The 12,530-nt window shown below is 34.1% G+C and overlaps 1 protein-coding gene across 1 annotated transcript in view; it reads left to right on the top strand.

The window, feature by feature from the left end:
• LOC129216418 (uncharacterized) overlaps window positions 1-12,530 on the top strand; it is a 124,612-nt gene that overhangs the window by 45,820 nt on the left and 66,262 nt on the right. Inside the window, exon 7 of the mRNA XM_054850633.1 lies at window positions 5,850-6,107. Coding sequence (XP_054706608.1) covers window positions 5,850-6,107 — 258 coding nt within the window. The remainder of the gene's footprint in view (window positions 1-5,849; window positions 6,108-12,530) is intronic.

Raw genomic sequence — 12,530 nt, 5'->3', positions numbered from 1 at the left:
ATTTTGTACTATCTTTGGTGACGTTAAGGAAACCAAGAAGCTTCAGCGGGGATCTTTCTGAATATTTTTCGATATTATCAGTCGATATTATCAGTGTGTCCTCAAGAACTGTTTTTTTGAAACTGAAGTCAATTTCAGGCTAGTTTAGGCAGGAAGGTTTTGGTAGCTTCACGGAACCATCTAAAAACAAAATTTTGAGCTATAGTGATTATGTTGGACAAAAGTGGGATCCGCGGTATTTCCCCCAAAGTTCTTCGAAACTGATGATTGAAAAACGCAATTTTAGTTTGTTTTTTAATATGTTAAGTGAGAGGGGGTAGGATAGGCTGCCTATCTAGAGACCCTAATTCAGACCATCTTTGGTAGTAATCTTAGGGAATGAATTTCAGGGACCTCTACCGCAAAAATTTCAAAAAAGAAATTCGAAAAATACCATTAAGCAATTTTTAATGACGTTAGGAAGGGCTGTTCCCGGAAAAAACATTTTGGATTTTGGAGCCATCATTTTTAGGCTATGTTTGATTACATTAAGGTAGAAAGGGTGAATAAGAGACTTAATTGGATCCTTAAAATCGATGGTTCAACCAGCGAAATTTTCCGGAATTAAAGTCCTAAAACCGCAGTTTGAAGCTTTGTTTAGTCTCGTCAAGGCATCCTTTTGGATCTTCGCTTTGGAGCTACACTTAAAATTTGTAAAACAGTGCAAAGGCCCCTCCTACCTGATCTGAAACCGGGCAGTTCATTCGTGATTTTAATTAAAAAAAATTGCTGTAAAGGGGGAAAATTAAAAATTTTAGTTCGTTGATTATTATATGTTTGACTCTCAGGGGAGTCGCAATTTTCCATTGTCTCTCCAGTCTCCACGCATCTACGACTGTTGAACATAGTTTGTTGTTTGAAAAACTTGTGAGAGTATCCTATCAGCATAGTTTTTTTTTTTTTACATAAAATATGTCTTCATTATTAAGGGTCAATAAAAGCTTGGGAGGCTGGGGATGAGCATTAGTGACCTTTGGAAGGCACTCTTTCATGCTTCGGGGGGAGGGGGGTATTTCCGTCATTGCCCTTCCCCTGTATCCATGCTTGATTACCAGTTCTGTCACAAATTTAGCAACCAAATGAAGCATGTGAGTAAAGAGTTGATATTAATGGATAATGGAGCAACACAGTGTGCTCTAACATTTCATTTTTCTTAATATGCTATGCTGTTGGAAAATTTGCACTTACTTTGATAACTGAACATTTAAAATTCTGCATATTTATTCGACTTATTATGTTATCTTGTGAGAAATTCTTGAGGAATTTCGCTTGATTAAAAGAACTATATGATGCGGCCTGCGGCCGCCCCTTGCTTTGGCCGCCCTTGTACGGTGCACACTCTGCACACCTGCTAGGATCGGCCCTGTAAGTCCGACGAAACATTATGTTATTTGTTTGACGCATCAGAGTATTGACCAATCGAACCGTGCATCCTCAACATGAAAGTCGCCTTCTTCCCCACGATGAAGTTGAAGCAGCAGCGCAAGAGGCCTTATGGAAGGTTGCGAAAAATGTCTTCCAGCAGGGCTTCTAAAAGCCATACGAACGTTGACAGAAGTGCATAGTCGTCCGAGGTGACCATTTTGTAGATAGATGTGCTTCGGTAATGTGAACTATTCAGGGTAAGGTTTTATACTGCTTGACCTCGAACTTTCAAATCATACTACGTACACATGAGTTTTCAACTTACTACTTCATAACCTTTTTTAATGACGCAAGTTTACGCGCATGAAGACATTACAAGAGAATTTGCGATAATTAACTGAGGAGGCGTTCAAAATGGATATTTCGGTCATCTATATGTTCTTAGGTACATATGCATGTACAGATGTGCCGAAAAAACTTGTGAAGTTTAGATTGGGTGAGCGTAAAATAGAAATTTAGGTAGAAATCTGATTTTTTCTTTTTTTTGTGATTACGATTCCTTATTTGTAGAAATTAAGTAAAGTGAAATGAATCAATGATCCTTTAAATCCCTGATCATCTTATCAATATATTTGTTTGATTTTTTTTTTTTTTTTGCCATCGGCCATCGGCCATCGGCAATCGGCCATTTGGAGAAAAACAATCGGCCATCGGCCATCGGCCCTCTTTGAACAATCGGCCAAAATCGGCATCGGCCCATCGGCCAAAAAATGCCATCGGTCGATCCCTAAACACGGTATATATAATATTCAACCTTTGATGACTCACCGTTTTTGATCTCTTTCAGAAAAATACACTAATTATAAATACGTGACAAAACACCGATTGCAACAACAAAAAAAGCTAGCTGCGCTAATATATACGCTGCACATGGCCCGTTGTGCAATAGACCAGCCGTCTAAGACTAATTTCTTGAGTGCCATGAGAAATATACGCCAATTCACCACAATAAAACTTCGAGGTGGATCGGGAATGGACAAAATGGATTTTTAAGTTCCCCTCAATGTTAAAAATTCAGGAAGATTTTCTGTTACTGAAAAATGGTAGACTTACAGCATTGATGATTTTTACGGTAATTTACACCGGAGAAATAAGCGATTCCAGTTCGAATTGGTTGCTGTGGTCTAACGAAAAAACCGTAAAATTTTACTGTAACATTTCATTTTTACGGTAATAGTTACTGGCAACATGGATGCCAATAACAATTAACGTAAATTTCCCGGAAAATTTTTAATAGTGCATATGCTTTGTATTTACATTAATACAAGGATGCCTACTGGATGCAGGGGAGGGGAGAGGAGTAGGAACAGATTGCGTCATTGAAATTTAGGGGGTTGTGGTATTTTTCTTATTTGGAGGGAACTCTCGCTCTTGGGGATTTTGGTGGTTTTGAAGGGTGCTTTACTGCTCTTGAAGAGGAAGAAGAGAAGGGTGTTCGCCCTAGATCAATACGTACAAGAATCATAAAACTTCAGTCAAAGTCTATTCATGGGTGATTAAAATTTAAATTTTAAATTAAAATTGAGTTGAAAACTTTTTTTGAACACTATACTTTTTTGTTCGCACAAGGAAATTAAACGACTTGTTGCTTGGTATGTTTTCTGACTAAATCTCGAGCACTTACAAGTAGTAAACTGTATCGTATGTTTGAATGTTTAAAAAACCTCTTTTTTCTGTCAAAAAACTAATGTCATTTTTTTGAAACATCCTAACATCAGTTCTAATATCTTCCTCGCAATGAAGTTCACCAAATTATTCATACCAATCGTATCGTTAAAAATACGGGACAAAAACTTCCTGCTTCTTCTACGTTAAGTAAGAAAACAATTACTTCTTTTGTGTGAACATATCATCAGAGCAAGTATGAGAAAGTAAAATCAACATCTTTAAAATATGGATAAAAAGAAAACGAAAGGGAAAAAAAATCGATTTTTCTGCGAACGCATTTAGAACACACAAAGCGAAAGGAAAACGCTGCTACAGCCAAAAGTAAGAAAATATAGAAAAAGAAATGATAGAAATGCCTCTTGTAAATGATCCTTGCTATCTTACCTATAAAGTATCACCCCACATAAAAAAGGGCCCCGAGGTAAGGAAAGAAGAGCACATATATACAGCGGACAACAACCGAAGCACATCTTCAAATTGCTGAGCAATAAAAATCTTTCGGAGATATCATTCAGCGCGGGGCGAAATGGTTTAGTTCAGCGCATTTCGTGTTGATCTCGCTATCTTCATATACGTGTAACAGCAGATAGATTCTTCTTTAACAAGACACCGATGCAAATCTCGGTAACATTCGGAAATACTCTACTTCAAAGCTGAAATCTATTTATTTGATGAGATGTCGTTATGAGCAATTTATCTTGCTGCGTTTATGAACTTGTATTAAATCCAATGCTTTTTTTTTTTTTTTTGAATTTTTGTTTTTTTACTGCATAAGTACCAAATACAATTGAAGTTATAATTGAAATATTTTTATCTGAACTGAGAGGTTTTTGCCGGAGCATCTTACTTATGTTAAACATCTGTTTAATTTAAGCATGTCTTCAACTTGGACAAAGGTTTTACATGGAAATTCAAAGTGCAGATCAGAACAAAACATTATTCATCAGACATCAGCACACACAATTTTGACATGGAGTATATGCAGCAAATAAATTTTTTAATTTGTCAATTTTTAGGCAATTTTCAACATAAGTTTCTTTAGAGGAATAAACAATATTTTCCTCTAAAACACCACTAATTTTTAAAATAAGTTTTTGCGTCAAGCGTTATAAAACATTTAAAGTCAGTTGTTTTAAAAAATGAAAAAAATAGTTTTCACAAATTGGTTTACTGATTTAGAAAAACAGACTTTTTTTTAACACAAAAGAAATAGCAGGATTTTTTTATAAAGTATTTAATTAGATGTCATTATTTTTCTTTATTGATCGATATCGTTTTTTTAAGCAACGATTAAAAAATAAATATTTCTATTGAAATATTTATTGTTTAATCGTATCAAAACGAAATTGACACAAAAAATTATCGCCTTGATTAATATTACGTGTTTTTGAAGAGTATAGTAAAAATCAAAACTTTTTTTTTACTTGTTTTTATTTTTTAATCTTATTCTAATACGATTTTTTTTTGTGTGTGTTACTTGCTTTTCTAATTTAGTTCTTATGTTTATTCTCCAATTTTTGTACACTAAGCTAAGGGAAAATGTGTTTGAAAAAAATGATCAAGATGAAAAAGTCAATCAGTAAATGGAATTTATTTTCAAAAAATAGACAAATAAATATTTAAATAAAGTTAAACAGTTTGAGAAAAGCAATTTGATACAGATTTATTAACAAATGTTTACAAAATAACTAGTCATTTTTTTTACAACTTAAAAATTATTTTCCCGTAAAAATTTCTGTATTATATATAAAAAAGATATGAATGCTTAGATTTCAATTAATTTATATGATACGTATATTGAATTTATTATGTATTCAAATATAAAAATAAATATAATTAAGGTAAAGCAACAGTAGTTACCAGTATTTAAGTAATGGCTATTCTAAGGTTTATATTTGAAAAATTGGATTCCAGGTCTCCCAATAGATTCAAAAATGCATCAAACGTGTAGGTGGTACAACATCCTTCATGTTTAAATCCATTGGGAAGCATGGAATCCTATTTTTTTTTTCAAAATAAACCTTGAAGTGGCCACTACTGGAGTATTTACCTTACTAAACTATAATAAATATATTTACTAATACTTGAAACAGGAAAAGAAATCATACCTTACAAAAAATTCAGTAAAATAAATTAATCTCGCGCTGCATATCATTTATATATATTGAACTGTATACCCTATACATTTCATAACAAGCCTCTAAGTATCTATGAAGTTATTTCAGCGAGTCAACCCCGTGAAGACTTCTTGTTTCTCTGGAGAACGATGCTACCATTTGGCATAAACCGTGTAACCTTGCTGTTGACAATACCGTGTACAATTAATTCAATGAAATTATTTTCAGTGTAAAAAAATTGCAACCAATCTAAAAAAAGATTATAAACCATTAAAAGTTCAAATTAATGATTAATTTTGAAAAGCAAAAATACGTTTTTTGTTCCAGTACTAGAATATAGTGCAAGACAAAATGTTGCTCTTACGCTTTCAAGTTTTCAACTTCAATGTTTCAAAATTCACATTTTTTTTCACTAAATTTTCTGGCTAATCTCGTTCATGATTAACGCCTAAATATTTATCACAGTCATACTCATAATGTCTAATGATTAATACCTTTAAAATTCTTAAATCTATATAACTATAATTTTTATTACATACATGATACATTGAATTATTCTTACATATTATGTTTCGTAATAACGTCATCATTATTTTTTAGAGCCAAGAGGATTTTGCAACTCAAAGCTTGTTAAAAACTTACGGCTTCTTTTAATCGACAAGCTAACAGTAGGAGGGACGATTGAAGACTGTCGACAGGACTGCTACACCACAGAAGAATTTACGTGTAGATCTGTCACTTTTGACTCACTCTATAAAACTTGTGGGTTGTCTCATCACACCCGAAAATCGGCTCATCAAGACGCTTTAATACGAACGGATAATTTTGAATTTTTGGAAGTTTCCACATGCTTTGATGGTGAGTTATGCTATTGTTTCTATCTGCTTCAGTTTCAACCAAAAAATTTTATTATTTTTAAAGAGAATTTAATTTAGCAATGAACGACCACAGATTAAAAAAAAAAATTGAATGTGTAATAAAAATCCTTAAAATAAATCCAAATTTATAAACTGCGGATATATTACTATATATTTTACTATTCTTGAATTTTCGCAGATGTATAGTGCCAGACTTAGAGCAGGAATTGGTAAATTCAGGGAGCAAATACAATTATTAACTTAGCAAAAGCTGAGGCAAAACCCCCAAGTCACATGGCTCAACAGCGACGAATGGGTGACACGTTTTGAATGAAACTAGCAAAAATAGCCTGATTTCTTCGAAAGCTTTGCTTTAAAATCTGTCACGCGATTTGGAGTCTTTGCTTCACGAATGAAAGACTTCACTTATTCCATTTTATCTCTTTTCAATGGAGCTAAATGTCGGCACTCTACAATGCATGCAAAAATTTAAAGATAGCTTAAATTCTTGTTTGACATTATGTGACTACATTTGCTAGTCCGGCATAGATGCTTGGTTGTTATTTAGAAAAGTCAGTTAGAATGACCGGAAACAAACTTTCAATGCTTAATCTATAAACTAGCTGCGTGCAAGGCGTTGCACGGGCTACCTAAAAAATGAAAGAGATGTCCATTTGATGTTTTTGTATTAATCTGACATCAGTTTCTAAAGCGTTAAGGAATAAATAAATACGCATAATGCAAGGTTTGGAAAACACCAGTAGAGCATATTTTGGGCAAAAATCTCACTAACGTTAATCATAGTTATCAATGATACAAGTTATGAGTATTTTCAATTAGCACATAAGATGAAAATATATGCATTATCAACCACAATCTGTGCTCCCGTTAGACCGAATTACATCTGATAGGCAATATCTGAAATATTTATGTATAGAGACTTAATAAATACCAATAAGCATTAATTTACTAGCAAGTCATCAGATTCAAATTGAGTTTTAGTTAAAATGCTTAAAAACAATCTTTTCTGTTCAACTCTGTTTCGATTAAAGAAATGCAAACAATCTTAATTTAACATGTTCTTTTAACGATATGTATTTCAAAAGTAAAAACAGGAAGGAAAAAGAGAGTTATGTATTGCAGTTAGAAAACTCACCCATGTGACGGCAAGAAGTCCAACAAAATAAACATAATTAGTAGCACATCCCAAATTTACCAAAATATGAGGCAGGTCAATCATAAACCAACGTTCGATAAACTTACACTACAATAAATAAACATAACTAAAGAAACAACTTTCATGTGCTGAAAAGTGTTAAGAACAAAGGCTGTAAAAAATTTATAAAAGGATAGTCGGTAAAATAATGGCTATCTCCGAATAGAGCAACCGGTTTTAAACTAATTTAAAATGACATTCTAGATGGAAACGCAGTTTTAAGATTTGCACAGCAACCCCAAAAAATATTTTTTAAAACAATTATTAGAATTTTAATTTCTCACCCATTTGCAAAATAGCAACAGGAAACAAATGAAAATCCCTGAATAAAGTAATGTTAGTTAACGTTTTAATTAATATCTCCGCTAAATAAAATCGTACAATTACGGGATTGGTCCTCTTGCTTTCTTTGGAAAATTTCAAATTGATCGGTATCTCGTTCGACTCTCGATTCGCAGCGGTTCTCGAGTAGATCGATCTTCAGATGGACAGACAGACAAATAAACAGACAGACAGACGGAAACGAACAGATTTTAATAGTATGGATCATGCTTTACCACTTGAGGATGAATTGAAAGACAAAATTTTTTGCATTGCATCCAAAACTATTTCTTCTGAGAGTAGCTGTGAACAAAAAATTTGACTTTATGCAGACCTGTGATTTTAGATGTTTCCAGGGGGGAGGGGATGCATTCTCACTTCAAATTTATCGGGAAACAGCGAATACCACTCCCACTTATATGTAAAAATACATTGATTTTGCAAAAGCCTGGGAAGAATAGAATAGAACTGAATGATAGAATCTTCCTTCACTAAAATATCAGAAAGATCATTTCTAATGTCTAGGAATGACTCAAAACTTTCAATGTGAATATTTGTGGTTGTATGTCACCGATGTCGGTATCCTCGTTGGCTTTGGTCCCCTTTGTCACTCCTAAAAGCTCTTCTTTCAGTGAGTTCTGAACTGTGTGAGTTTAATAACTTTACTTCTGGAAAGAGCTTTGGAACTAATCGCATAAGATGTCTCCAATGGCCCAAGCTCGATTATTAGCACATCAAAATGCAATTTCTTACGTGTAATCTGCAATCTTTAGGAGTTTGGGTTTTGAAAGAGGGAAAAATTTAACTTTTTGCCCGCATCCGCTCAAAACTGAAACTCATCCACGTAAAATAAAATATACGTAAACCACGTAAAATATAATAAGATGTCAATTCTTAAACCGCGTAAAATAAATCCGTGTAAAACGAGAGTCTACTGTATATAAGGAATGTGTAAAATCAATGAGTTATAGACTGATCTAGGAGTTAGACGTATAATGTAGAAAACTTTAAAAATGTTTTCGATTCGCCAGTGCTTATAGTGTAGTTCAAACTCGTACTCTTTCCAGAGAAATAAATAAATTTAAAGAAATGTAAGCATACGAAAGTAAACTAATTGCTCTCAGAAGTTTTTAATAAATTCATTAAATCATTTCTAAAATTGATTTCTGTTAAAAGCATTTTTACAGAAAGTAATTTTTGTAAAAACGCTTTTTACAATAAGAATGAGTTTTCAGAATAATATGAAAAATAAATAATCTAAGAAATCGTAAAATATTTATCCCTCTAGTTTCCTAAAAAAAAGCTTTCAAAATTTCTTATTTCTTCCTTTCCCTCAAGGCTACACTAAAATTGTGGACAGCGTACGTTGTGTGTCTGTATTTGGCAGGAATTTAAAGACATTTTTCGACTGACACTTGTTAACCTGCAAAAAACTTTTTTTATAGACTAGGAGTCAAAAATAAGAACCAAAAGTAAAATACAAATTCTGATTTTTCCTTTTCTTTTCGTTCATCGAAAATGTGACGTTAGATTGTTTTACATCAGAAAAAAGAAAAATTCTTCCGAAAAATTTGTCTGAGACCAAGAGTACCAAAAAAAAAAGTTTTTTTTTTTTTTTAGTGTTACGTTATTTAATATTTATCCAGAAATTTAGTTCTACTAACACTGCTTTTTCCTTTTATGTTTAGAGAGGTCTCCTTTTCGCCATATTATGCTTTCCTTTACTTCTGTTTTGTTCTGACATTTCATCTCTTATAATTATGACATTATTAAGGACTAAAACTGGCATTACCATGACTATTGCAGCACCAAGGGCTGGAATTTCCGGCAATAAAATTTCCTTTTTATCATGTTTGTTTCATGGGCAGCACAAGATAGGCTATCGAAGAACGAAAATGAATTTCGAATAAAAGTTTAACAAAGAATGATAACTAGCCTAAACACTCACGCGCTTACACACACATACATACATGGAATATATTTCTCTTACGTGGGGAAGGTACAGATGTAGTCTTCCAGAAAATAGTGAAACATGGTCTTACCATATATTGAAGAAGCTGAATCCGATGGAGGGGGGCTAACGTTTTTGAAACTTTGACAAAATGAATTATAGAATAAGTATATCTATTTGGAGCAGTCTTGTAGCTTGAAGGAATCATCCGATTGCAACCAAATTCGGAACACTTATTGATTTTGAAGGGGGAAGAAGGGTGGTGCAATAAAAAATTTTAGTTGCAAAATTTGCCAACAGGTGGCGTTTTTGAATTTATAATGTGTAATACAAGAAGAAAGAATTAGCATGTAAAGCTGAGTGGTTTATTTAAAAGTGTTACTGGCATATTACGCTTCGGCGCATGGTGGTGCAAGTTCAGATTCAATGACTTGACCTAGGGCCGTTTCCATGGACACTTTCAACTCCGGAAAAAACCTGCTTTTCACCGCATTCCGGTTATTAGCGGGTTTTGTGCAGAATCTTTCTAATCCTGCTAGCTTCTGGAGTGAAAGCGGTGTTTTTACCCGGAATGCATTACGCGAAACAAGTTTGTCTACCAGCCGCTAAGGATGCTGGGTAAAAACCGCTTTCTCTGTTATAATGGGAGAACCTCTTTTTGCATGGAAACGGGGAATTTTTCAATCGGTTTTTTTGCGGAGCGAAAGCGGGGATTTACCGGGTCTGGAGTGATGTTTCCACATGTTGAGTTACGTTATCTTTTATTTCACACTGCTTTCAACACTGCTATGGTACACATTAGACTTTAAGAAACCCCAAAGCCAAAAATCAACTGGCGTCAGATAAGGCGACCGGGCAGGCTACGCCATTTGAAAATACCTGCTTAATACCCTATCAATCATCAGACGCGTTGCCGTTAGATATTTCGTACTACTCGTCAAAAATGGGGTTGGTCTCCATCTTGCTTTGCTTTCCCTTTACGTGTTCCTTTGAATTTCCGAAATTCATGTAAAGCAGATGCAGCGATTGAGCTGATAATGTAAAAAGCTTTAAAATTAAAGCGCGATCACGCAAACTGAGAGGCATCTTGTGCCACGTTATTGGCAGAGATGACTGCTTCTTAATTTTCTCATGATAACTACAGTGTTTGCACTTTCAGCGCCATTTTTAAAGCCTACTGCGCTATCTGTCGGCAATTTTTGAAAACAAAAAGTTTTTATTTCGCTATCCTTCTTCCCCCCTTCAAGATTAGTAAGAGTTCCATTTTTGGTTGCAATCGGATGATTCCTACAAGTCACAGACTGCTCCAAATAGAGATACTTATTTTATAGCCACCTGGTATACTGCATGTAGAATGTAACGACGCCCTGATTTAAGTCTATAGGCTACCAGAGAAAACTAATGCATTAAAACTTCTAAAGTTGGACACCCTTGTAAGTTGACCACGTGTCTAAGTTGACCTTTTTCTCAAGTTCAGAATGAATGAGTCCTATATCGTATGTTTCAACCTCTATAAGTTGACCATTTGTCTAAGTTGACCACTAAAGCTCTGCACCGCAGGTAATCAACTTACACTGGTTTCACTGTATTTCCTGGTAACCAGGGACTTGAGCCTCTTATTTCAGTAAGGTACTTGTCAATAGTTTTTTTGAAATTTAAGAAAACCTTGTCGTCAAGCACAATCTTTGTAGAACAAAAATTTCAAAATTGATGAAATAGCAATCACACCAGTTCAAAAGAGGCCAAAACCATATCCTCATATATATAATAGCAAATTCACTGATCAACTAACGCTCCTGAGCTCATCAACATTGAAACTCACGCCATAGCATGATAGTTTGATAATATTTTTTGCTAATGTTTCACGCACAGGGAACTGCTTTATTTTGACGAGGCTTAACTGGATCCGGTAACTTAACTGTTTGTAAGACTGTCATTTTAGGAAAATGAAAGAACGAAAAAGTGGTCAACAATGAACGCTACCTACGGGAGTTTAGGGTTAATCCACTGGCTTTAGGGTTCAAATTTCAACTATCAAAACATCACAAAGGGGGTAATTGCTTCGTTCAAATGTAGAAGCAATTTTCACCCGTCATAACTTACGGCCGATTCTCTAGTTATCTAAGAGGGGGGGGGGGCGGAATACCAAGTGGTGAACAAGGGGCGATGATAACAGCTGTGCGTTCTGTGAGTGCTTGGAATTTTTTGGGTTCCTCCTATGCAAAAATAATAATTTCTGAAAAAAAAAAATATATATATATTTTTGAACATCGTATTATTTGTAGCTTTTTTTCTGCTCAATCTCCTGTTATAAATATTTACAAGTTACACATTTATTTTTCTTATTTGAGAAGGTGCTCCATCGATCCCAGTTGCTATATGATGGTCCATCCATAGCAACTGGGCGCCACATGCTAATATATTTCTTTGCAATTTTCATTCTTTATTAAATACATGTATCATAAAAGCGAATATTCTTGCTATACGAGAAATATACTGAGTACTTATTCCGAAAGTCAATGTAAACTTTAAATTGGAACTACTTTCCAAAACTATTAAACATTGTTATGTGGTTCATTGACGGCAATCATCCCCTAAGCGTAAATATGCGTGAAAGTGGAAAAAAAAATCTCAAAGTACTTGCTATTTGCTGATATCCATCAATAGACGAAATAAAAAGCTACAAATATTTTAAATTTTGAAAAATGTATCTGTAATGAGGAAAACTATCATAAATCAAGTCTGGGTCTCAGAAACGTGACAAGAATAACAATTATGCTCACACGTTCGTCTCTGCAGGCTCTTAGAGACCTATCATTATATGAGATTCGATCTAAGGACCAATGCACAGAACTGTCAAAAAACCTGAATGATGTCCTAATTTAGACAGGCAATCTATATTTCTTTTTTTTTCTTTGTACAGGTTGCTGCATAGT

The sequence above is a fragment of the Uloborus diversus genome, chromosome 2 (assembly GCF_026930045.1).
Source record: "Uloborus diversus isolate 005 chromosome 2, Udiv.v.3.1, whole genome shotgun sequence".
Classification (NCBI taxonomy): domain Eukaryota; kingdom Metazoa; phylum Arthropoda; class Arachnida; order Araneae; family Uloboridae; genus Uloborus; species Uloborus diversus.
This window is presented reverse-complemented; position numbering and strand designations above follow the sequence as displayed.